Source organism: Schistocerca gregaria, chromosome 1 (assembly GCF_023897955.1).
Source record: "Schistocerca gregaria isolate iqSchGreg1 chromosome 1, iqSchGreg1.2, whole genome shotgun sequence".
In the NCBI taxonomy this organism is placed as follows: Eukaryota; Metazoa; Arthropoda; class Insecta; order Orthoptera; family Acrididae; genus Schistocerca; species Schistocerca gregaria.
The window spans coordinates 997,304,268-997,331,876 of NC_064920.1; the positions used below are offsets into that span (position 1 = coordinate 997,304,268).

The 27,609-nt window shown below is 36.9% G+C and overlaps 1 protein-coding gene across 1 annotated transcript in view; it reads left to right on the forward strand.

Moving 5' to 3' along the window:
* The window catches only part of LOC126311851 (calcitonin gene-related peptide type 1 receptor-like), a 243,435-nt gene extending 228,507 nt beyond the window's left edge, over positions 1-14,928 (forward strand). The window contains exons 9-11 of the mRNA XM_049992237.1: positions 6,615-6,700; positions 9,223-9,403; positions 14,277-14,928. Of these exons, the coding sequence (XP_049848194.1) occupies positions 6,615-6,700; positions 9,223-9,403; positions 14,277-14,696 (687 nt within the window). The 3' untranslated portion in view covers positions 14,697-14,928. The remainder of the gene's footprint in view (positions 1-6,614; positions 6,701-9,222; positions 9,404-14,276) is intronic.
* Positions 14,929-27,609: the final 12,681 nt, after the last annotated feature.

The following is a 27,609-nucleotide window of genomic DNA, read 5'->3' on the forward strand; positions in this document are numbered from 1 at the left end:
GCTCTGGAGAGACCTAAATTAACTCCTCTGTACTATTGTTTTTATTTGATTTCTGATTATTTGTTTGTTGTATCACAATATTGCTGTTCCTGTGTTTTCAACTGCCTGTTACTGTAATCTTTGTTACCTAAGATCCTGAAGCTTGTGCTTAATTTCTACGTCCACTGTATGGAGCATGGTGGAGGGTACCTTACGCCACTACTGGACATTTACTTTCCTGTTCCACTTGCACACGGAGTGAGGGAAGAATGAATTCCTATATTCTCCTGTAAGAGCCCTAATTTTTCTCATGAATGCAAAGTGCACATTGGAGACATTAGACTCATTCGGCAGTCAGCTTCAAATGCTGGTTCTCTAAACTTCATCTTTTCTCCTGGGATTCCTATTTGAGTTTAAGAAGCATTGTTGTAATACTCGTGTGTTGCCCTAACCGACCAGTAACAAATCTGGCTGCATGCCACTGAGGTGCTTCCATCTCTGCCTTTAATCCAACCTGGTGGGGAGCCCAAACACTCAAGCAGTACAGACGAATGGGTCATACTAGTGCTCCAGATGCAGTCTCCATTATAGGTGTGCAACAGTTTCCTAAAATTGTCCCAATAAACCAGAATCAATCAATCGCATTCTCTGCTACCATCCTTACAGGCTCATTCCATTTCATATCACTTTTCTGCATCATGTCTGCATATTTAATCAGTGTGACTGTGTCAGGCAGCACATTGCTAATGCTGTATTCAAACATATGGAATTGTATTTTATATTCATCTACATTACAATGCATTTTAAATCAAACAGTGGAAAGTCCTGGATGGAATGTAGCAATATTATGAAAAGAAAATTTGATACTCACCATATAGTGGAGATGCGGGGTCGCAGATAAGCACAACAAAAAGACTGTCACACATTAATCTTTCGACCAGTAGGGCCTCCATCGAAAATCGATGTTTGTATGTATGTGTGTGTGTGTGTGCGTGTGTGTGTGCTTGTGTGTGAGGCTGTTGTCTATTTTTGACAAAAGCCCTACTTAACTTTATGAGTGACAGTCTTTCTGTTGTGGCTATCTGCGACTCAGCATCTCTGCTATACGGTGAGTAGTAACTTTCTTTTCTGTAATATTGTTACATCTCGATGGTGGGGACTACTCAGGAGGACATCATTTCAGGAGAAACAAAACTGGCATTCTATAGATCGGAGCATGGAATGTCAGATCCCTTAATCATGTAGGTAGGTTAGAAGATTTGAAAAGGGAAAGGGATAGGTTAAAGTTAGAAACAGTGGGAATTAGTGAAGTTCAGTGGCAGGAGGAACAAGACTTCTGGCCAGGTGAATACAGGGTTACAAATACAAAATCAGATAGGTGTAATATGGGAGTAGGTTTAATAATGAATTAAAAAATAGGACCACAGGTAAGTTACTACGAACATCATATTGAAAGCATTAGTGTAGCCAAGATAGACACAAAGTCCATGCCTACCACAGAAATACAAGTTTATATGCCCACTAACTCCACAGATGACGAAGAGATTGAAGAAATGTATGATGAGATAAAAGAGAATATTCAGGTAGTGAAGGGAGATGAAAATTTAATAGTCACGAGGGACTGGAATTTGGTAGTAAGAAGAGGAGGGGAGGAAAGATGGTAGGTGAATATGGAATGGGGGTAAGGGATTGAAGACAAAGCCACTTAGTACAATTTTGCATGGAGCATAACTTAATCATAGATAAGACTTGGTTTAAGAATCATTAAAGAAGGCTGTATATGTGGAAGAGGCCTGGAGACACTGGAAGGTTTCAGATTGATTATATAGAGGTAAAACAAAGATTTACGAACCAGGTTTTAAATTTTAAGACATTTCCAGGGAAAGATATGAACTCTGACCACAATCTGTGGGTTATGAACTGTAGATTAAAACTGAAGAAACTGCGAAAAGGTGGGAATTTAAGGAGATGGGACCTGGATAAACTGAAAGAACCAGAGGTTGTAGAGAGTTTTAGAGAGAGCATTAGGGAACTACTGACAAGAATGAGGAAAAGAAATACAGTAGAAGAAGAATGGGTAGTTTTAAAGATGAAGTAGTGAAGGTATCAGAGGATCAAGTAGCTAAAAAGACAAGGGCTAGCAGAAATCCTTGAGTAACAGAAGAGATAATGAATTTAGACGATGAAAGGAGAAAATATAATATTGCAGGTAATGAAGCAGACAAAAAGGAATACAAACATCTCAAAAATGAGATCGACAGGAAGTGCGAAATGGCTAAGCAGGGAAGGCTGGAGGACAAATGTAAGGATGTAGAGGCATACAGCACTAGGGTAAGATAAATACTGCTTACAGGAAAATTAAAGAGACCTTTGGAGAAAAGAGGACCACTTGTATGAATATCAAGAGGTCAGACGGGAAACCAGTTCTAAGCAAAGAAGGGAAAGCAGGAAGGTGGAAGGAGTATATAGAAGGTCTATACGAGGGTGATGTACTTGAGGGCAATATTATGAAAATGGAAGAGGACATAAATGAAGATGAAATGGAGATATGATATTGCATGAAGAATTTGACAGAGCACTGAAAGACTTAAGTTGAAACAAGGCCCTGGGAGTAGACAACATTCCATTAGAACTACTGATAGCCTTGTGAGAGCCAGGAATGACAAAAGTATACCATCTGGTGAACAAGATGTATGACGCAGGTGAAATATCCTCAGGCTTCAAGAAGAATATAATAATTCCAATCCCAAAGAAAGCAGGTGTGATCTTTACCATACCATTAGTTTAATAAGTCACGGCTGCAAAATACTAAAATGAATTCTTTACATATGAACATAAAAACTAGTAGAAGCTGAGCTCGGTGAAGATCATTTTGGATTCCATAGAAATGTCAGAACATGTGAGACAATACTGACTGCACGACTTATGTTAGAAGACAGATTAAGGAAGGGTAAACCTACATTCTCCTAGCATTTGTAAACTTGAAGAAAGCTTTTGAAAACGTTGACTCGAATACTCTCTTTCAAATTCTGAAGGTGACAGGGATAAAACACAGGCAGCGAAAGGCTATTTAGAATTTGTACAGAAACTAGATGGCAGTTATAAAGAGTCAAGGGGCATGGAAGGGAAGCAGTGGTAGGAAAAGGAGTGAGAAAGGGTCATGGCCTATCCCCAATGTTATTCAATCATTGTATCGTGTAAGGAGTAAAGGAAACAAAATAAAAATATGGAGTAGGAATTAAAATCCATGGAGAAGAAATAAAAACCCTGAGGTTTGCTGATGACATTGTAATTCTGTCAAAGACTGCAAAGGACTTGGAAGACCAGTTGAACAGAATGGACAGTGTCTTGAAAGGAGGATATAAGATGAACATCAACAAAAGCAAAATGAGAATTATGGAATGTATTCGAATTAAATAAGGTGATGCTGAGGGAATTAGATTAGAAAATGAGACACTTAAAGTAGTAGATGAGTTTTACTATTTGGGGAGAAAAATAATTGACGATTGTTGAAGTAGAGAGGACATGAATTGTAGACTGGCTATGGGACGGAAACCTTTTCTGAAGAAGAGAAACTTGTTAACATCGACTGTAGATTTACGTGACAGGAAGTCTTTTCTGAAAGTATTTGTGTGGAGTGTAGCCATCTGTGGAAGTGGAACATGGATGATAAACAGTTTAGACAAGAAGAGAATAGAAGCTTCTGAAATGTGGTGATACAGAAGAATGCTGGAGATTAGGTGAGTAGATCATGTAACAAATGAGGTACTACTGAATAGAATTGGGGAGAAGAGGAATTTGTTGCATAACTTGGCTAGACGAAGGAATTAGTTGGTAGGACATGTTCTGAGACATCATGGGATCACCAATTTAGTATTGGAAGGCAGCGAGAAGGGTAAAAGTCATAGAGGGAGACCAATAAATGATTACACTAAGTAGATTCAGAAGGATGTCGGTTACTGTCATTACTTGGAGATGAAGATTCTTGCATGGATATAGTAGCATGGAGAGCTGCATTAAACCAGTCTCTGGACTGACGACCACAACAACAACAACAACAACATTGATGCATTACATTTTAATACGTTTAGACCAAACTGCCAAGCATCATACTGATTAGAAATTTTGTCAAGTCATCCTGTATCCTTCTAGCATCACACAAGCTCATTAGTTCTTCATTTTTATATAAATTCTCATAGTCTACATTTTGACTTCCTGCTTGTTGAGTGTGAGTCTTTCTAGTTTTGTATCTGTTTTTACTGTGCATCTTACACGTCTGTGATCACCTGATATTTTGAGGTGGTTTAGGATCATCTTGCACTGTACAATTACTTTATTGTTTGATAAAATATAGTAAGTTTCAATATTAGTTCTGTTAGTCCTTACAGATCTACATTGAAGGATGGGAAACTGTGAGTTGGCAACTAGGTGTTGGAAAACCATGCCTTATCAAAGAATATGGAGGTCAGAGATTGCCCATCTGTCCAGTAGGACAGCTGGTAATCTGTGGTAGATCAGGCGGCAAAGTGAAGTTTTGAGACTGGAGTTTCTGTCAGTGGAAACACCTGGTTGGATGAACTACATTTCTTATTGCACCAGGTTGATGGTTGTGTTCAGATATGCCATCATCTAAGTAAACAATTGCTTGAAACATGAAGTGTGCTATGGACACAGGCTGGTTGGTGTAGTATTATGCTGTGGTAGATATTCCCTGCACTTCCATGAATTCAGTGGTAGTAACCAGAGATACCAATGGCTGTTGTGGAGCATGTGAAAATCATTGCTGACCACGTATGCTTGATATTCTCCTCAGTACCATTGGCATCTTCCAGCAGGATAACTGTCTGTGTCACAACATCTGAATCATGCCACAATGGTTTGAGGAACTCTAGTAAACTCATGCTGATGTCTTACTTACCAAATATGCCTTATCGTAATCCACTGGAACTCATCTGGGATGCTTTCTGGCACCAACACTGTGCCACATACCACTGACCCATAATTTACAGAAATGCATGACCAATGCATAGACCTCTCTTCAGTCTTTGACACTTCAGAGATTTATGACAGTAAATTTGCTAGAAATTATTTCTGAGTATCCATGAACATGCTTTCAGCAATTCTTTTTAAGCATTTGTGTCACATTTAATTGAAATCAAATTAACATCTGGTAATGTTGGTGATGAAAAGTCGTCAATACTATGAAGAATTCATTGAGGAGACCACATCTAATTATTTCCCTGTAGGACAATGGCTCATATGCTAAATTAAGAGTTTTGTCTCTAAATTCCCTTTGTTTACTGACTGAGAAATACAGTTTGAAATATTTCACAGTACTTCCTGCAATGAATGACTATCCTGATTTACTTTGTAAATGTGAAATGACAAGTCAGACTTTGTAAGTAGCTTGTAATAATGTATTAAGCATATTATCACTATATATGTAAACAGCCATCTCAATGCAGAAATCCTTTAGGAATCCAAAATGTGAGTTGAAAAATACATTATTTTGTGCAGACAGTTAAGAAGCTACTTGCACACAGCCTTACCAAAAAGTTTTGAGAATGTTGATGCAAGTGGAATTGGGAGTAATCTAGATAACTTTTATTTACCCCCTTTCAGCCAAGCAGTGAATATGTCCTAGTAATAAATTATTTGATTACATTGGTAATTTAAACTAGATGTGGCTTGAACATAACCATTGGTTTTATATGTTTGTAAGAGATATATGGTGAATGATAGTTCTTCTGATGATGTTGGTGTCATATTTGCCATCAAATTAATTTTTAAAGGCAAGTCTCAATTATTCCATGCTGTTTTTCCTGAACTGACAACTTTGTTACATTTGTACTGGGCTTAAGAAGCTAGTTAATGTGCCTGGTGTAAGAAGCTAGTTAAAAACGTTTGCCACACCAAACACATCTCTTGCAGATACATCGTTTATCTTCCTTTTTCTCCTTTCTAGCTTTGTCAATCTCCAAATTCATGAATATTGTGTCTGTTTTGTCCATTGGTGTGTAACATATGTTCTCATTGTGTGTTTATTTAGATGTTATGATTACATCCTTCAGTATTCTGTACTATGCCTTGTAATGAAATGCATTATGAACATCAGACCTTTTGGAAACAAAAAAAGGGGGAAGATTATAGAATTATTAATAAAGCAGTAGTGGTAACTAACTCATAATCACTGATAAAGAATAGCGTAGGAGGAAATCGATGAAGAAATCAGTCAAGAAAGCACAACATCATGGAAAGGTGAAATCAGAATTTATTGAATAGAAGACACAGAAATTAAGACTGGTTGAAACATGCAGTAAAATCCACTGTTTAGATCCTATTTCACTACTATATTTATTTTTTTGAATTTATTTTGTTTAATTGTTTACAGTTTCCTTGCTGGTGGGAACTCAGTTATAATTCTTATATTTATGAATGTATCCATTACATGTTATCACTGTAAAATGTGAAAGGCATGATTTTTGATGCAGGTTTTGCATTTGGCTTTGAAATTCTATGTTTCTGCTTTAGTGGTAATATCACGATACTGAACTGATTACATCTATTTAAAAATGTTTTGTTATTTGTCAAGGGCAAATAAAATTACTAATATCTTGCAATTTTGCACCTTTCAGGTAAACACAATTCTACTCATAGATATAATCAGAGTGCTACTTACAAAACTAAGGCATGTGACATCTGCTAGATCTGGATACATCAGGTAAATGTCTTTCCAACATGTCAGCTTCATTTTATGAGAAAAACAGTTTAATTTAGGGATTTTCATACTTCCCCGCAATTAATTGTCATGTTGAAAACCCATTAACTTCTCAGAAAACTCATGATGTATGCTGTCAGGAAAAAATAATAATCACACTGAGAAGAATGTTTCCAGATGGTAAGAAGCTGGTATTGGTTACATTAAATGCTTATAATCTCAATGATAAGTTAACACTGTATATTGAAAAATACTTCGACAAATTGTTGATTTGAGACTGTGTCAGTAGACCTACTTCCTTCAGTCTGTAAGTGGCTCACCATGTGTCAAGGCATACACTCAACACAGATGTCTGTGGTAATCCATGCCAAATCTACTACACATAACTTCTCTATTACATGGAGGAAGTGAATTTGTAGGAAGTGTTTCATTTTGTCCCACACACGTTCTATTGTAGAGAGATGAATTGGTGCTATGGGGTATGAAATATGTCTGTGGCTTGCAAGCAGTTCCACAATATGACAGTTGTGTCAGATCAGATGTTGTTTTGCTGAAACACTGTCACAGGGAGCAATTGAAAGGATGGCAAGGTAACTGATTTATGCCCTTTAATTTTATTCTAAATAAACAGTATTTTCAAAAATACTTAAGAGATTACAAAATTCATTACATTATTAAGCAGTAGTAATTTTTCTGGCTATGATGTTTCTAGCAAAGTGTTAAAAACTAACAGAGCTACCCACATCTCCTGACAGATTTGAATACGCTTGAGTAGTATCCATCTATACATCTGTAGATAAGCACCTGCCACTACTTAGAAACAGTGGAAAATCCAGGATGGAATAATGAAAATATTATGAAAAGGATAGTTGTTACTCACCATTTAGTGGAGATGTTGAGTCGCAGAGAGGCCCAACAGAAAGACTGTCAAACAAAGCTTTTTGCTAGCCAGAGACGGTGGTCATGTGTGTGTGAGTTGTGTTTCTGTAAGTGTGTGTTGTCTAATTCTGGTAAAGGCATGTCTGGCCAAAAGCTTTGTTTGCAGTCTTTTTGTTGTGCATATTTGTGACTCAGCATCTCTGCTATATGATGGGTAGCAACTATCCTTTCCATACTACCAATTACAGTCACATTTCAGTTTTTCCAGTGTTTGCAAACATTTTTAAATTACTGGACTGTGATATAATAGTGGCTCATTTTTATAAACTGTCAAACAAAGCTTTTTGATAGCCAGAGACGGTGGTCATGTGTGTGTGAGTTGTGTTTCTGTAAGTGTGTGTTGTCTAATTCTGGTAAAGGCATGTTCGGCCAAAAGCTTTGTTTGCAGTCTTTTTGTTGTGCGTATTTGTGACTCAGCATCTCTGCTATATGATGGGTAGCAACTATCCTTTCCATACCACCAATTACAGTCGCATTTCAGTTTTTCCTGTGTTTGCAAACATTTTTAAATTACTGAACTATGACACAATAGTGGCTCATTTTTATAAACATAATATGTTAACACCCTTCTCACTTTGCCCACAGAGAAAATCATACAAGACCAATTAAATGAAGTTCTTGCAGAGCTAAAAAGAATAAAATTTCCTGTTGTGTGGCTTGTGATCTAGCCAGTGCTTTTGACTGTGTGGACTGTAAAAGCCTACCTAGAGAATAAAAATGTCATCATTTTGGATTGAATCATACCTTCATAACACAAACAAAGTTTCACAATGACAGACAGTACCCCTGGGATATAACAACCTTAGAACATGGGCATGTAACATATGGGGTCTCAGAGCTTTGGTATTTGGTCGACATATTTTCTTAAAATATGTAAATGTTACTTCAGTGTCTTGAAAGGATAAATTAAAAACTATAATGTTTACTGATTAGCAAAACATACTAATTAAGAGCCCAAACTCAACCTTATCAGATACGGCCCAGATGATAGCTAAACAAACCTACAAATGGCATCAAGAATCACAAATTATTGAAAAAATGTCACAATGCTGAAAAAGATAGAGAAAATTCTAATAAATATATATTCTCTACTAAAGACATAGCTCACAGTTAAAAGAGGAGAAAAAATTGAGATCATGTAAAGAAGACCACTTTTTTTATGACACTTAGTGGACAGAATGAGCTATAATTTGGAATATTGAATATGCTTTTAAGTAAGTATAACCATTACAGTCCTTTTGATGTACTTGATACTGCATGTCTATAAACATCTTTGATAGACAGATTGTGGATTTATTTCCTTCATCTTACATATATCTCTTACTTGCTCCTGACCTCCGTTTACACCACATTACAAATTATTCCCTGTTCTCTAGCAAATAGCTCTATTATTTTATTGAGGCTTGTGAGTATAAAATGGCCATATGCATATAGTTCTATTATATCAGTTTTAATTTACACTTTGCCAAAATTTAAACTTATTTCTGACAACAAATGGTTTACTACGTATTGTACTTCTTATACATTTTCTGAAGAATGAATATGTTAAAACTGGAATTAACTATTCATTTTTCTTTTCTTTGCAGAAGAACTACAAAAGCTACACTAATGCTGGCGCCAGTTTTTGGTATAAATATACTGTTGACTGCTTACAGACCACAGCCTGACTCATGCACTGCTGAACAGGCCTACTATTTCTTCTCTTACTTCATGGAAGGAATGCAAGGCTTTATTGTAGCACTCCTATATGTGTATCTCAATAAGGAGGTCAGTTCACTTCTTAAGGTTTACTCTCACAAAAAATAAATAAATAATAACTTATACATTAACAAAGTATTGTTTTTATTATTAATGGGCTAACATTTGATATTTTCAAGTTTGGCTACTGGTCTCAAATTTTGTTAATGCTTCTGTTTTTGGTTCTGCCTTGTATTGCAGCATCCATTATATTTTTTAGATAGAACTGAAGTGATAGCAGAATTTAATATTCGCAGAGTGATCAGTCATATTGAATTGTGTTCAATGAAGGCTGGACGTTTTTCCATTCTCCCTGAATGACTGTGAATAATTGCGATAAGCAGTCTGGGAAAGAGCTAATATGGCATGTTATTAATGTTCAAGTTGATCATATAGATATTAGTGATAATGTTACAAGAGACAGAAAATCAATTTGCACTGGACAAAGGAAGGGAAGGAAACTAATCATGTGTTTATCAAAGCCACAGCCCTCCAATTTGCTTTAAGTGATGTGAAGGAACCACAAAAAACCCAAAGTCCAATATCTGCACAATGACCTTCTGTTCAAGATTTTGAGTGCAGTGCCTTAACCATAACACCTCCTCATAATTCATCACTACATGAAACTTTCAAATGAGGGAACTGGGTATATCACTCTGAAGAATACATGCATTTGTTATTGTACTTGAGCTGCTATAGAAGTCCTTGGCCCATAGTTTAGAGTTTAACAGTTAATAAATTTCTTGAGGCTACCAAAGTGATGATTGGATTCAGCATTTCCTTAAAATTTCTAGTTTAAGATAATACCACAAAATGAGAAGAATGTATATGTACAAGCAGGGGCTGCATATAAATGGGCACATGAAACTGGTGTGAAATGTTTCTGACAAGTTGCCTGAACTAGCATATTTTTAGTCATTATAAAAATTATATCTGGTGCTAGCATTGGAGCATCCTGTAGATACCTCTTCAAAAAACTGTTTATTTATATATATTAAAAACAAAGATTTCAAGACTTACCAAGCAGGAAAGCACCGGTAGACAGGCACAATAAAATAACACACAAACATACACACACAAAATTTCGAGCTTTCGCAACTGGTGGCTGCTTCGTCAGGAAAGAGGGAAGGAAAAAGAAAGATGAAAGGATGTGGGTTTTAAGGGAGAGGGTAAAGAGTCATTCCAATCCCGGGAGCGGAAAGACTTCCCTTAGGGGAAAAAAAGGACAGGTGTACACTCGCACACACACGATCGTGCTATGAGCACTATTTTTAAAGACCCAATCTGATTCGAATTATTTTCATTAAAATGAGTTTGGAACCACTGGTGCACATTTATTTTTACACATTTGTATTACGTTCGGCATTTATGTCTGCAGAGTTGCGTAATTTGAATTTGCCACTGTGATAATTGTTAAGATGGCGGCAGACAATTGATAGAGACATTATATTGTTAGGCCAAATAAGTAAGTATTTGAAATAATTATTAAATTTTACAGAAACTCTACTTTCATATTGTGCACTATTTAGACCTCATCAAGCAAACATTTGATTTGTTTCTAATGAAAACACAGACAAAAACGCGATGCAAATCGCTATCATCAATGGCTGCACTGCTTGCAGCGGAAAGAAACAATTAACACAGATAATGCTTACTGAGAGAGGAATTAGTGTTACAAATAATTAATCACTCATATTTATAATAATAATGAACTCTATTTTCAAGTAATAATTAAAAAATAATTACAATTTCTTAACAGACCTCAGTTTAATATGCGTCTTGCGTGCTGAACCTACAAAAGCCATCCAACAAAAAAGAAAAACAAAGGAAGACAAACGCAGATCATAAAAGGAAATTACAATTATCATTGTCTTTGTATGATACACATCGAGATGTCTAATTACAGCATAGTATATTATATAAATAATTAATATTTGTAATCTTTCTCACTATTTTTTCATATGTCGAATGGATAATGTTTATAACTGTTAGAGGCATAATTTCTTCTCGTCACACTGTAGCCTTTATCTCGTGGATGATACAACATGAAGTGTATGTGAAAAGCAGTGAAATCGTTTTCTGTTCCTTGTGTTATTAGCATGAACAGTCTTGTTGGTGTCCAGTTTTGTGGAGTCTCATAGTGCAGTCACAATGGCCTTGATTATTTACACTAATGGAAATGTCAGAATAGTAAGATCTTTGAAACAGTTTCTACAACATTCTTTTTACTTCTTTTTCAATGTAATTTGAATGACTTTCTTCTGTAGTGTGAATGTTCTTTTCATTCCACGATGCTGGAGGTCTTCCATACTGTGATACCATATTGCATGTATGTTTTAACAAGTCCATGACAGACATTGCACAAGAGGTGTTGATATACATACTGAGGCAATTGTTTTAGCTTACTTGAAACAGTATTTATCTGCTGCTTTCAGTTTAGGTCACTGTCTATTGGTTCACCTATAAAATTAACTGAAATTACATTTGCTAGTTTTTTTCATCTAGAAAACATCCCATTGTTCTTCATTTTGTTTGTTATTGAGAAACAGGTACAACTTTTTTAGGTTAGTAATTAACTTGTTTTCCATGAGCCACTGAACTGTGTTGTTGCTTAACATGAAAGAGTTTTTCTCAAATGCTTCAAAATTGTTGGAAAGATGTAGCACAGTCATGTCACCTGTGCACAGTATCATATTTTCATTTTCATATGTTTGTACATTATTTAAAAATGAATTGAATAGATAGGTCCCATTACAGATCCTTGAGCTACTCCATACTTAATGTTTCTAGCTTCTTATCTCTATAAGGTTTTAATGGTTACATATTGCATCTTCTTACTGAGATATGATGTTATCCAGTCTACTGCTTGTCCACAAATAATATAAATGGAAACATTAATGTTAAATGTTTTATAAATAGAAAGCAGTAAATCTGGAAAAAATGCCCCTTCTGTTACATTACCACATTTAACTATTGTGTATGTACTACATCTTACTAAACATTAAAGTAACTACACACTGATGCCAGTGGGGTTCTGTCATCAGTCTATATGACTCAAAATTAAAATCCAGTTTAATACAGATATTAACATTAACCAGAATTTACAACCCTGAGTCCATATATTCTTAAAATTGTAGGAATGGCTAATAAGGCACTTTTTTTCTTTGTTTTTCAATACCTGTGGGTTTTCAAATCCTGTCAAATGTCTATCAAAAAAAATTTGCGTCAGAACATAAAACTCAATTTTGAAGCTTACACACATGTTCAATGTCCATATGGAAATATTTTTGCACTCAGTATTTCAGCTCACTACATGTTCAGCTCACTACATGTTCAGACTTGTGACTAACTTCAAATATAATTAGGTAGTAAATTCATTGGCAGCTGAATGTAAGAATCCTAAGATCCCAGAGAGGCTTTTGTGAGATGTCCTTTAATAAGCCATGTACATCTGTAGAATAAATACTTTTTGACATTTGCTGCATTGCCATAGGACACTGTTGAGGAAAAGTGAGCTAGCAATCTTCTCTGCAGATTAATACAGGGAGAACTGAGTTCTTTTGGTTACATTTTTCCATGTGGTGGTGCATTACTTATTTATCCATACAGATGCACAGGAAATTCAAACATGGAATTTTATTTGGTGCACCCCCATTGCTCTCTAGTCATTGCGCATGCAAGTAATGCCATTTCTTTGGATTTGTGTACTGTAAGTTTTTATAAGATTAAAAATCAAGTAGAATGCTTGTATTAATTGTAAGGCTGCTCCACTGTTCTCCTGTTTATGTCAAGTCCTTCAACCATTTATCAGATTATTTGGGCTCAAGGCTGTAAAGTCCATATCACACTTAAATTTGTATTAAACAGAGCTTGATTTTACACAGACTCCATCATGCCACTATTAACTGACAAAATTACATGAACTATTTGTTTGAGGTGTAGTATCAGTTAAAAATGGAGATGAGTAGTATAAGAGGAAGAGCAATGGCATTTTTCAGAGTAGGTGTTTTTCTCCTAATACACAAAGAAACACATAAAATTATGTAGAAGTAATTTTGCAACTTTCAGTGTGATCAGATTAACAAAAGTCATGTTTTTTGTTAGTAAACTTCACAGAAGTAGACTGCAGTGGCTGCTTCTGATGTTAATGTGCAACTCAATTTGTTCTTCATTTCTGAAGGCAACATTCACAATGAGATTTACGGAACACGATGTTTGAATGAATGAATGAGTTTATGGAAGTGTTTGGACCCTTTATCAGTAAACATATATCTTCAAAAGACATAATGGTTGCCGGTAGGTAGGCTACATCAGTTAAATATCTGGATTTCCAAATGATCTGTTATGCATAGGTACAAATGATGTAATGCAGTGTTATGTTCCATCCACTTTATCTCAAAACCCTGTTTGGTCTCACTCTCAGAGAAAACATAGCAGTAACATTAATGCATTGTGCCTGCACCCATACATCACCATGTGCATAACTTTATGACTTGTGCAGTATGATTCATGTTTTGTTTAAGATTTTTCGCAGTATATCCATGCTCCTTATAAACAGAATCGTCAACTAGTAGTTCTGTCACCACTGTGGGCACTTCCACATTGTTACAACAGTGTGTGTCATCATTAACTTTCCTGTTTGTATACATACACTATCTAGATTTTGTTTAGAAGACTTTGCTAAAACTGTAACACTTTGGTAAATAGTGTCCAACTTAACCATTTCTGTGCTCTAAACTGTCAATGTATGGTCAGGCTTAAACTGTCACTGTGAATTGATTTTTTTCACATCAGCCTAAAAAGAATCACATTTGTACATTTGATCAATATGCTGCAAATTCAACTTGGTTTTCCACCTTTGCTTTCACACTACTGACAATAACTTTTTGTTTTTTGTTCACAGGTTCAGTCTTTGCTACAAAGATCATATGTGAATATGAAGATAAAAATATTTGATTTCTTCCGCTGTGATGATGCAACTGAAAGAGCACGACAGGAACTACATGTTCTTATCAGGCGACTGACTTTACTGACCAATGTTGATGGGTGGAATCAAAGCGTTCAAGAAGCCAATAGCAACAAAATGAAAACACAGTCAAGTAATATAGAAAAGTCACCAACACTAAACCACAATGAAAATAGTGAAACAGTAACCATAAGGAACACTACAAGACCAAGAAGATTAACAATAACTTGTGAAGAGCCAACTGAAGTAGAAATTGTAGCTACTCCATCTGATCAAATTCACATGCAAGAAAATGGGTCACTGTCAAGGAGAGTAACAGTTACTTTCAATGATCCAAGTGATTCTTCTGATCTTTAATAGGGAGTAACTACTATAACTGGATCATTTCTGATTAAAAAAGCATATTTTTTTGCTGACAATAACTTCCAAGCTATTGTACATATACCAAAATACATGACTGACACATAAAAGTATTACAGTTTCATCACTTATCATCTCACTGTATTATTTGTGTTCTAACTTTTCACTTTCATGTTAATTTATCTTCATTATTTAAAACTATCTTTATAAATATAACAGTTAATAAATTATTATTATTTTATGAAATTATAGTTTTCTTTGGCTCACATTTTTAATCCACTGTGAGGGTTATACCGTATAAAGATAATATCAGAGCTGTATATGTATTAATTACTCTATAAGCCTCTAAATCATACATTTGTACTACATATTTATAATGAGCTTCCTGTGAAACATACTGGAAACTTGTGGTCTTGTGTAGGTGCCTCTGAAATGTACACAAACTTGAAGAGGTTCATAACTGCTGAACAAGAAAAACTGAGCCACATAACAACATAGATAGCATCATTTAGACAGCTAGACTGTGACTGGAATGGCAAAATAATTAGTTCAGATACTGAACTATGTACAACAGATGGATAACCCCAGTAGCTAAATTTAATGCCTACCACTTCTGCCAGCAGTTTAGTGCTGTAAAGATTTAACTTATTCAGACAACAACATCACAATTATAGGCCTTGAAGTTTTAACTTAATATTAATTAATTAATATTAAATAGGCTGGGAAGGTGTTACAATAGGGGTGTTTTTTATTACATTTTATTTTTATCGAGATGTATATGCCCCGTGACAACCAGGAAATCTGGGAAAGCCCCAGGAATGTTTTCATCCAGGAGAAATCAAGGAAAACCATGGGAGGTTTTTGGAATTTTTCATTGTTTTAATTTTCGGTTAATTTTTTTTAAAATTTCGAGTGGTAAGAAGTGATACTTTAACAAAGAATTTAACGTTAGGCCCACTATTTCGGAATAATACTGTGGCCATAAAACATAAACGAGAGAATAACATGAAATAAAACTTCAGTTGCAAAGAACTGCTACCAAAGTGTCTTTCTCATGAGCCTCATTTCAGTGAGTGTGATGAAGACTATGCAATACAATAAACTGCTTTCGATGAGCATTACATCACAAGTGTTTACATTTGTAACAGGTTGCAGGAAATTATGAATGGGGTTTGAGGAGCATTACTTAAAACTAAATTTCATTTTACATCAGGTGACTTATGTTACTTGTGAGAGTGTGCAATAAATTTCTTAAATCATACAGCATTAGACTCTCATTTGAAACTAAACACTGAAGGCCAACCACTTAGGAAAATTTCAGGGCCAAAAGCCCAGCCATTTATGCCATTACTTACAATTTTACTGGCACACTTGTGTGCAATATATCATAAAGGGTAACAAATGCTATAAAATACTGAGTTTCAAAGTTAGTTCATCATATTTACTTTAATTCTTTCACAATTACAACTTATGCAATAATGATAGCAAAAAGTATAATTATCCTTTAAAAATGGGTGGGTTCCTGAGCAATTTCACATGAAATTGGCTTTTCAATTCTATGGAAAATTATGTGCTCCACTGAACATGTATTCAGACAGGTAACCCATGAAATGTTCAATGTGCAGCAGTGAAAATTAAAGTCAATTTCGTTGAAATGTTCAGCTTCTGCAATTTAAGCTGCGCTTCTAGGATCCTGTCCAACCTCATTCTTGGAAAAAAAAAAACAGCAAAAACATTTTGACTAACAATATTAAATGTGGAAGCTTAGCTTTCCCAGTAACTATACTGTGCATATATATTGATTTAAACCGTTCACTTTCCTTATTTGCGCAAGCATGTTACTTAACAATGATGTTGCTATCATCTAACTATATCACGTATCTTGTGATCTGAATAGCTGCTATCATTGGCTGGCAAGATAATTTGATACGAGCTGTAATTGTCAGACAAAAGCATGTCGAAGTCTCAATTTCAGTGCTTCGAAAGCTGCCGAACTGTATTTTGTGAATACGGGAATTTGTGTTCGCACTTTCATAATATGTAAAATATGCAGTGTAAGTGTTGTCACACATCAAAAATCTGTACAAAACTTTTTTTTTTGTTTCATTTCCTAAGTGTCGGGAATTACTATCCCAGTGAATAAAACCTTGACTACTCAAAGCATTGATGTGTTTTACAGCTCTGGGGAAAAGTATGTTGTCACTTAACACGGAAAAATGTACTTTCACCCAGGAAAGAGCATTTTTTTCTCCAGGGAAAAAGTATATTTTCACCTGAGGAAAGTGTATTTCTAACTGGGAAATCCTAGAAAAAACTGGGAATTTATTTGTCTTGTCTGCGTATACATGCTGTTTATAGAAAAGTCAAGCATTTTAGTGTGCTAACAAGCTTACCCATAGCTTACACTTAACAGTCATGTTTTATAAACCTGATGGTGCAGCCTATCACCAGTGATGTTAATACATTGCAGCAAACATAATAAGTAAGACTGCTGAAATGTAAGTTTTATTCTTAGTTGGAAAATCCAGGCAACGTGGTTGGGTTGTGTGTGAACTGTGGGTCATTTAGTTCTGAAGACTCTCTTAAAACTAATCACTCTTTCATCTTTTGTGTGTTTCTCTCTAGCATTCAGCACCTCTTCTTTACCCTTTAAACAACTATTTTTTAAAGTGAAAATTGCAATACTAGCCATTGTCTTTGGCCAGTGACATAGTGAACATGTGTCACACAGTGTAAACAACATGGTGACTATAACGCCATATCCTTGGCCATATTTTCAAACAGTCAGTTCTTGATTATGAGATTTTACTGCATTGGGAAAATAAATATTTACAGTTGTGACACTGATGCTCATTCACAGATGAGAAATATTTGTTGGAAAGAATACAATTTAAGTTTAAGTATCCTAAGAAAAAGGTCTTTGACAGACCACAACAAACAATACAAACTTAAAGATAAAACAAATTTATCACAGTGTTGGTCGGCTGGTCACTCAGTGCCGTGTAGGGCTCTTTATTTACCTACTTATTTGAGTCATCTGACCATTCAGCCACTGCACTGCTCTGAACAGAGGAGAAAGACTGATCACAACAGCATCAATTGACTTGTTTTTTTACTGGTGCATAAAAAAAGAAAATGTAATATTGTTTAATCAAAAATTAGAATAATTATTATTAAATTATTTTGTAGCAAACCAAAAATTGCAAATGATGGTTAACCTGTATTATAGCTTCAGGAATGCTTTGTACAGAAAGTACCACTCCAGGCTGCAAAATGTCCCTAATACAGTCCCTGTTGATGCCAAGTTTACTCTGCACACAAATCAGAACAATATCACATATATTTTCTTCTCCATATGATGTTGGATAGCTATATTGGCAGATAGAGTTTCACTCTACATTGTCTCATACCTTCTTGGGAGTTAATCAGTTCAACCTGAAATGAGACTTGTTGGGTGAGCAACTTTTATTGCTGAGACTCAACAATGGTTAGATAACCATTAGATTTTCAGCAAAGCATTATCATCATATTATAAAATAAGACACATTCATCTAAATATTTAAACTACAAGACATTTAGTTTTACAAGTCATGCTTGTAAACTCATCATCAATTGCTGAGCAGTATTTAATGTTGTCACTGCTCCCCATTTTCCACCACTTTCTATTCATGTGGTGTCCTTCCTGGAAGCCTGTGCCACCATTGCCTCGCAGACATTTTCCTTCCTTCTTCTTGATGGATGTCCTCTCTTCCTTCCTCATTGGTGTCCATTTCCAAATTCATTTAAGCCATCTGTCATCTAACTACAATAACTCTTTTGTTTCTATTGCATAAATTACCATCTTGATCTGAGGATTTTGACAGATATCTCAAGCCATGAATCTGTGATTTTACAATGGGCTTTTGAGCTTCATAGGAACCGCAAAAAAAGTCTCTCTCCCTGTATGTATTATTAAGCTCCAGCACCTCTGCATAATGTGTAGCATCACTCTCAACAATAGATTTGTTGATCATTTTGCTATATGAATGTTTTGCCAAAACTGTCCTGTACTTAATGTAAACAGGGATTAAAAAGACCATAAAATTGGAATAATTAATTCCCCACTGATAAATCTGTGTCAGTACCAGCGACTGCCAGTACTAAGTAACATAGGTTACATTTTATAATTAACTGCATTGTTCTTCTACACAAGAGGCCACTTTGGAGGCATACTGAGCTGAGCTGCAAGTGTATGGGTATGCAGTTAGTCACATAGGTCAACAGGGGAAGCTGCATCTAGAGGAATTTGCTAAAGGCCAGCTGGTAGCAGTGGAGGTCAATGCCTCTTGGCCAGTCATCCTTTGCTTTGAGGAGCCATCTCCAGGTGCTTTGCCCGAAAGTCACAATGCAGATATGTTCTCCCACAGTATAGGGCCACCAGCAGTGTCTGTTTTTAAACAACCTGCACGTGTTGTTTCTTGGGAGGACCTGAAGAACACTATTGTGAACAAAACATAGAAAGCAGAGATTCTGTGAAATGCACCACCTGCAACAGATAACATAAGAAAGTGAAGTGAGAAACTGGGATTTAGGGCACCTACAAAGGCATGACACTGCTGAGCTCAGGCACTGCAGAAATCAAATGCTTAACACAATGTAAGAATCACCAGGGCTGGCTAAAAAAATAATTTATAAGTGAACAGTAGTAGGAAAAAGACTCACCATAAAGATGATATACTGAGTTGCAGACAGGCACAAAAGAAGGCTTACGCATTTAGCTTTCCGCCAAAACCTTCTTCAGAAAATAGAAGGCACACAAACACATTCTCACAAGCAAGAACACATGAACATCACCTGTATCAGCTTAGATTGGAATTCATTCTAGTCTGAGCTGCTGGAGATGGCAGCCATGTGTGCCTGAAGCATGTGTTTTCTTTTATGAAGAAGGCTTTGGCTGAAAGCTACTGTGTAACAGTCTTTTTGTTCTGCCTGTCTGCAGTTCTACATGTCATCTTTAGACTTTGTAGCAATCTATCCTTTTCCTAACATTGAAACAGAAAGGAAGAGAGCAGGACACAGTTTTCCAGCATTAAGTGTTAGGGTGCATACTACTGATTAACTGCCTAAACCAAGAGATAGGGAAAGGACCAGCCTCGTAGTGCAGCCAGTCAAGTTGATGTGAAAAATGAGAAATGTGAAAACACAATCTTCCTTTTTGGAAGCATTTAATACAGAATCAAGAGTCCACAACACTTCTCTGTACCTCATCATCTGTGAGTCTCTGCAGCCAGGTGCCTCATTGAGCAGATGAGCTAGGGACTTAGAAAATTTTGCGGCTGAGTTGAATTTAGCCACAAATGCAACCAATGACTGATTTGGCAGCCACTTCAGCCTCCACCTGTGGATTAACCTGGAGAGACGTAGCTGCAACAGTGAGATAAGCCATATGGACAGTCACATAATTATGATCAACATGCTTTCAACTCTTCCCACAGATGAAAACGTATACCCTTCTCTAGTTCTATCTACCTTTCAGTTTTAACGTTTCAGAAACCACGGTATGAGTTTGTAAACATAACTGTTTTATGCTGACATGCAATTATTAGAATCAGACTTCAGATCCTTTAATCAGATTGCCAAGGTATTAGTTCAGATGTCAGTCTTTTCAGACAATTTATCATGTATTTTTAATCTAATACACTGAATTAGTTGTGATTCTTGTTTATTCTGTAGGCAAAAACTTCCATATTTATTATTTTCGAGGCAATATTTAATTATGTCAGAACAACAGGGTCACTTTGCATACCAGTAGTCAATGTCCTGATCATACTCTTAAAATTTGCTTCATCTTTTCCATTAAATTTTTATTCACCAGAACAGATTTAAGTTGTCTTATTGTACTTATCCCTTGGCAATATTTTTATTTGTGTCAACTGTGCTTCTGGCATCGTATGACTGTGATACTCCCAAGTATCCAGAAGAATAAGATCTTTTGATTTCTGACTGCTTATTGTCTAGATTTACCTGTGCAAGAAGATTAAGCAATGGCAGTAAGTATTCATCTATCTATAACTGTATGTTATGTTTGTATAACGTTATACTCAGGGAAAAATATATTAAAAACAAAGATTCCAAGACTTACCAAGCGGGAAAGCGCCGGCAGACAGGCACAATGAACAAAACACACAAACACACACACAGAATTACTAGCTTTCGCAACCGATGGTTGCTTCTTCAGGAAGGAGAGGGAAAGACGAAAGGATGTGGGTTTTAAGGGAGAGGGTAAGGAGTCATTCCAATCCCGGGAGCAGAAAAACTTCCCTTAGGGGTGTGTGTGTGTGTGTGTGTGTGTGATGTGTGTGTGTGTGTGTGTGTGTGTGTGTGTGTGTGTGTGTGTGTGTGTGTGTGTGTGTGTGTGTTGCACTCGCGAGTGTACACCTGTCCTTTTTTTCCCCCTAAGGGAAGTCTTTCTGCTCCCGGGATTGGAATGACTCCTTACCCTCTCCCTTAAAACCCACATCCTTTCGTCTTTCCCTCTCCTTCCTGAAGAAGCAACCATCGGTTGCGAAAGCTAGTAATTCTGTGTGCGTGTTTGTGTGTTTTGTTCATTGTGCCTGTCTGCCGGTGCTTTCCCGCTTGGTAAGTCTTGGAATCTTTGTTTTTAATATATTTTTCCCATGTGGAAGTTATACTCAGGGGTTTGTTTTTGTCACTACACTCCTGGAAAAGACATTAGTACACCTGGAAATTCAATGTTGATTTTGATCCGATGACAGCATAAGCCACCTGAGTTATAGTAGACGGTTTCAGCATCATCCACCAACAGGTAGCATAGTGGCATAGCTACAGGAGTGTCACCTGTGTCTACCCTTTAATAGGGAATGCTCACAGCCAGGGGACTCCATGTGGTGCAAACATGTGAAGCAAGCAAGCAAACATGCAACAGAGATGCACTGGTGCTTCCTCCAGCCAAATGAGTGAGTTTGGAAGATGTCAAACTGTGGTCATCTGAGTGGTGGGATGGTTCTTTCAGAGAACTTCCACATAAGTTGGATGTTCTGCATCAGTTGTGTAATGATTCTGGTGTCAGTGGCCGCGTGAACATTCTCACGTCCATAGGTGAGGTTTAGGACATCCATGCGGCACACACACCCACCAAGATCATTGTGTTCTAAAAGCAGCAGTTGCAGATCATACATCTACCACAGCACAGAAAAGAGAGCTTCGTCAACATGAACTGTTGTGAACCAGTTATTGGCGGTGGGACTATGGGTGTGCACATCTCTATGTGATCTTGCAGTCATGCCACAACATCAGTGTGCACTGTTTGACTGGTGCCATCATAGGATCACTTGGAAGATGGAATGGTATGCCTTGGACTTCAGCAATGAAAGCAGATTATCTGCATTCAAGTGATGGTCCTTTGCACTTATGACACAGACTTGGTGAGTACTGTCTCATTGAGTACATTCATCTAAGACACCATTGTCCTCACTAGGTCTTCTGGTCGGGGTGCAATAAGCTACAACTTTTGTTCAGTTTTGGTGTTTCCGAAGGGGATGCTTATCAGCTCTTAGTACATGCAGAATGTTGTTAGACCTGTTCTCTTCTGGTCTTGCAACAGGAAGGTGATGTGTTGTTTCATCAGGTTACTGCTTGCTCACACACTGCCTGCAAAACACAATGTACTCTGCAAGGTATGCAGCGACTTTCTTGGCCAGGATTATCTCCTGACTTGTCTCCAGTCGAGCATGTATGGGGTATGATGGAAGGAGAAGTGACTTGTCAACCAACAACTCTTATAGAAATATGTAAATTGGTCAAGCAGGTGTGGCATAAAGAATCCCATGACAGTATTCAACATCTGTATGATGGGATACAAGACTCAGTGCCTGCATTGCCACCTGTGAAGGCTATGCCACATACTAATACGGGTGTTTCAGCATGGGTCAGTACTTGGTACCTCAGAACTGCTAGGCTTGTTGATCTGTAAATGTAAACATTTCATGTTCTCCATATCCACAGTTGCAACAATAGCTCTTGAGTGAATTGGAAACCTTTAAAGTGGTGTAGAAATTTTTTCCTGTCAGTGTATTACAATGCTAGCAGAGTTGTTCACAGCTGCAGCAAGTTGTAGGTTTTAGAAAACCATGTGCAGCACTCTCATGTCTTGACTACGATGGTGATTGTTGTTTTTATACACACTGTTGCAACAATAAATCTTGAGTGAATTGGAAACCTCTAAAAGGGTGTGCTAATTTTTTTTCCCCTGGAAGTATTACAGTGGTAGTGGAGTTGTTCATAGCAGCAGCAGGTTGCAGGTTTTAAATATCCATGCACAGGGCTCTCTCATGCCTCAAGTATGATGTCAATTGTTGAAGAAGTTGGCTGTAAGATTTTAAAAACAAGGTCTACCTTTTTCACATCATGCTGTCAACTATTCAGTTTTCTGTATTTACTTTTTTCCCACGGCATGAATTGATGGGAGCACTGACAATGATGTGTTGATGAGTTGTATTTGTAGTGCTGAGAACTTGATTGAAGCATCTTGCTGTTGTGGTATTTCAGAAATTATAATGAGGATGTTTTTGGCCGTTATGTAATAAATAATTATTGCTTAACTATGAGTATAATTTCGTTGAAAGTATCGGTGCTCAGAGCGATCAGGAGTATTGTAAACAAATATATCCTACAACCACTCACACACAGCTGCAGATTTTTTTAGAAACTATAAATGCACATCAGTGAGCATGGTGAGCTACCTCTGGCTCTGAAGTGCTTACCAACCATGCAGTGTGATCAGGACGTCATCACTGCAACTGTAACTTCAGCATACTGCCTAGAATACCTACCTAAATGTTTTACTCACACAAGCATAGTCAAAGGTAACTGTAAATTTAGTACTGAAGAGAATAATAATGGCAGTAAATAGTTCACCAACATTTGAGAGAAATGTCAAAGGGTAAGGACGTCAAGATACAACACTCCCTGCTGTGAGGCAGTGCAAGCATTAACACTAGTGGTTGAATAGGAAAAAAGCTGTGTTCCACTAATAATGCATATTCTCTTGAAGGCAAGACAAATAGATTTCCAGTTACATAGGAAACTGTATGGGTATTTTAAGAATGGTGTACAATTTCACAATATGCAGCACATTATGTTGGTGGATCAAATAACATAATGCATCTTTTTGCCATTCTGCTTCATAGCTGTTATTTATTGAATATTATCACTTCTGTCTACAGTCTGATAGATGTTTACAAGAAATAGAGATGTAAAATTCTTATTTGCTCAACACAAGCTAGTCAGTTGAATATGTGACTTACTGATGGTGATGAAATGATGGTGTCAGGCATGTGTTGTCATCAGATTGTTTAAAAAATTAATTTTTTCATGCATATTGCTTATAATAATGTGCAACATGGACACCACAATTGGCTATCAAGTGTGGGTATTGGCACAGGTGCCTGTAGAGGTCTGGGTACGCCAAAGTACATGCAGGTGAACATGTGGGCACATCGGATTATGAGTACTCACCAGTATACACATGTTCACATCATGTGAACTACATTGGCCTCTTGCTCCCACAAAAAGTGCAAATGTAATAGAACTTGCAGATGTACTACATGGTTGATCCTCGTTCCTGTGATACACACAAACTTAGTGGTACATGCAGAAGTGTGATCTACAGTTGACTCTTACTCCCATGAAAATTCAAATGCAGCAACTTCATCAGTTGGCATGGCGTAGGAGGCTGAGGGGTGAGGTGGGGGGAGGGGGGGGGGAGGGCTACATTCTAGACAGCATATGGCAATATGCATGCAAATTAAAAAAAAATTGGAAGCCTTTGGCTGTGTGTCATGAGAGCAGGGGGTGGGCTGTATCGTAGGGGGTGCACAGAGTGCAGGGGCAGGGGAGCCAGGGTGGTCCTCCCCTCATTACCTCTGTGGACTTGGTACATTGTAAGATGTGAGGATGCTGATTTCAGTGGTATATAATAAGCACAATTACATGAACATGATAGGATTTCCAGAATGATAATGAATATCTGATGCTGATGTCACTATTTTGGGCCAAAATATACATTGAACCAAAGCTGATGTCTGATGCTAAGTGTGCAATTAACACACGTTGTGAAGCCAGAACTCTTAGATGTTAAAGTTCTGTGATATGTTTGCTGGCTGAATGGGTAACTACATTTGATTCTTCATTGTATATTTTCAACACTAGGGTTATATATCTGATGCAGAAATTCTGTGATTAATCTAGAAAATTGATTGATTGTGATATTACATTGCCGGAGGGGGCAAGGGAATTAGTACATCTCGAAAGTCGACATTGATTTTGATCTGGTGTTGGCATATGCCACCTTTGGGATAGTAGATGTACTTATAATGGCTCCAATATCATCCTCCAACAGATCGAATAGTGGCATAACTACCAGTGCATCATCTGTATCTACCCTTTAATAGGGAATGGTTACAGCCAGAAGGCTCAGTGTGGTGCAAACATGGGAAGCAAAGAGGCAACCATGCCACGGAGGTGCACATGTGCTTCCTACAGCCAACTGAGTGAGTTTGAAAGGGGACCAATTGTAACCATCCAAGTGGTGGGATTTCGAAAAACTGTCACACTAGTTGGACATGCTACATTAATTGTTCTATGATGCTGGTGTCAGTGGTCATGAGAACATTCTAACACCCGCAGATGAGATTCTGCATGTCCACACAGCGCAGATACCAGCCAGGTCCATCGCATTGTAAGGGCAGCAGTGTCAGGTCATACAGCTACCGTACCACAGGTAAGAGAACTTGTTAGCCCTGACGTGTTAACATGAACTGTTGCGAACTGCTTATTAGCAATGGGACTATGGTCAAGCACACCTTCAGCCAATCTTCCACTCATACCACAGCATTGACATGCATGGCTCAATGGCTCAACTGGTGCCATCAGAGGATCCCTTGGAAGATTGAATGATGTGCCATAATCTTAAGTTATGAAAGGAGACTGCCTGCCTGATAATAATGGTCATTTGCATATAAAATGTGACCTGGTGAATGCTGTCTTGTAGAATGCATTTGTCCAAGACACACTGGCCACATCCCAGTCCCTATGATCGGGGTGCAGTAAGCTACAACTCTCATGCACCTTTGGTGTTTCTGGAGGGGACACTTATCAGTGCTTGGTGTGTGCGGAATGTTCTTAGATATGTTCTTTTGCCATTCTTGCAGGAGGAAGGTGATGTATTGCTCCAACAGAATAATGACCACCCACACACTGCCCGTGAAACTCAACATATTCTACAAGATGTGGAGCAACTTCCCTGGCCAGCATGATCTCCAATTGAGGACTTGTGGGATATGATGGAACAAGAAGTGACTTGCATGATTCGTCAGCCAACAACACTTGTAGAATTACATGAACAAATTGAGCAGGTGTGGCAAAACATATCCCAGGGCAGTATTAGCCATCTTTACAAATGTCTGGATACCAGAGTCATCGCCTGTATTGCCACCTGTGCAGACTACACACTAATATGGAAGTTTCAACATGGATCAATATCAAATACCTCAGAACTGTCTGTGCCATTGATCTCTAAAGATAGACATGTCATGACCTCAATATGAAATGTTACAACAATAAATCATGAGTGAATTGGAAACCTCTAAAAGTTTGTACTAACATTTTTCTGGGAGTGTATATTTGCTGATTTCAACACAAATTCTATCAATTTAGCAAAAAAAAAAAAAAAAAAAAAAAAACGAAAGGGAAAATTGAAAATGAAGTGAGTTTTGTATCCTCTGTACTGTATGAGTGTCCTACATTGCTAACAAATACCAGTATCACTCCATGCCAATCGTTTATGAGTGTGGAATCCTCTCACAAATCAGGGGCATTAGATTCGTATCACAATGTAACACATTGCTGCTAGCCTTCACTCAGCCAGTAGAGTGCACCAGCCTGTAGAACATCTAGTGTCTTGAGTGGCAGTGCACAGGAGGTGTAACGTTCCCTGGCAGCACACACACTATTAATAAAATGTAATGACATTTAATTGTACTATGTACGCCGCTATGAAGCAATTCGTATGTACTGTAATTGTTTAACAAAAAAGTTATTTAATTTTGTATAAAGGACGTTGGTTATTATTGTAATATTTTCTGTAATAACATTCTCGATGTATTTATGATTGTAATATTTCTATACTCATAATGTAATTACGAAATATGTTAATATCTGTGATGAAAAAATGTAAAATATAGCCACAGAGAAAAATAATGTTGTAAGATTACAAAGAGATATTCAAAATCAACAGTAGTATAAAAAGCACTACATAATGTGCATTCTTTGTCACCTTTCTTGAGAGTTGAGAGAGAGAAGAACCTGTGACATAGCATTATATGAATGAGTATACCTTCTTTTATCTGTATCTATCTTTAGCCACCATTAGAGGAGAAATTATAAAGGTGTGTAATTTTAATTATTGTTATGGTCTAATACATTATAATTTATCAAAATTGTGTCTTACTAATGTAAATTAGCTTTTCCATGTCATCTATAATATTTCTTTAAAGAATTTTCAGCACTTTTAGCGATTATCGTTGGTGTTGCTGGGCTGTGCCGTGACCGAACGATTTGCAGCAGCGGCACATTTAAAAAATTGTTCCACTATAAAATTAACCAAACCCGTAAATTGGGAGCACGTAAAATTAGCAGTGAATTACAAAATATTTTTCTTTTACAGCGATCCTGAGGCTGACTGAATTTATTACTGGTTTTACATTTGTGCATTCATAGGTGGATAATTAACGTTGAAGTTGTTAATCTGTTGGTTCTTTCAATTTCTAAAGCAAATAACTTAAATGTATAGTGAAGTGTGTTTTGTCAATGATAATTAAACGTTAAGGTCGGCTTGGCAATATTTAACCAT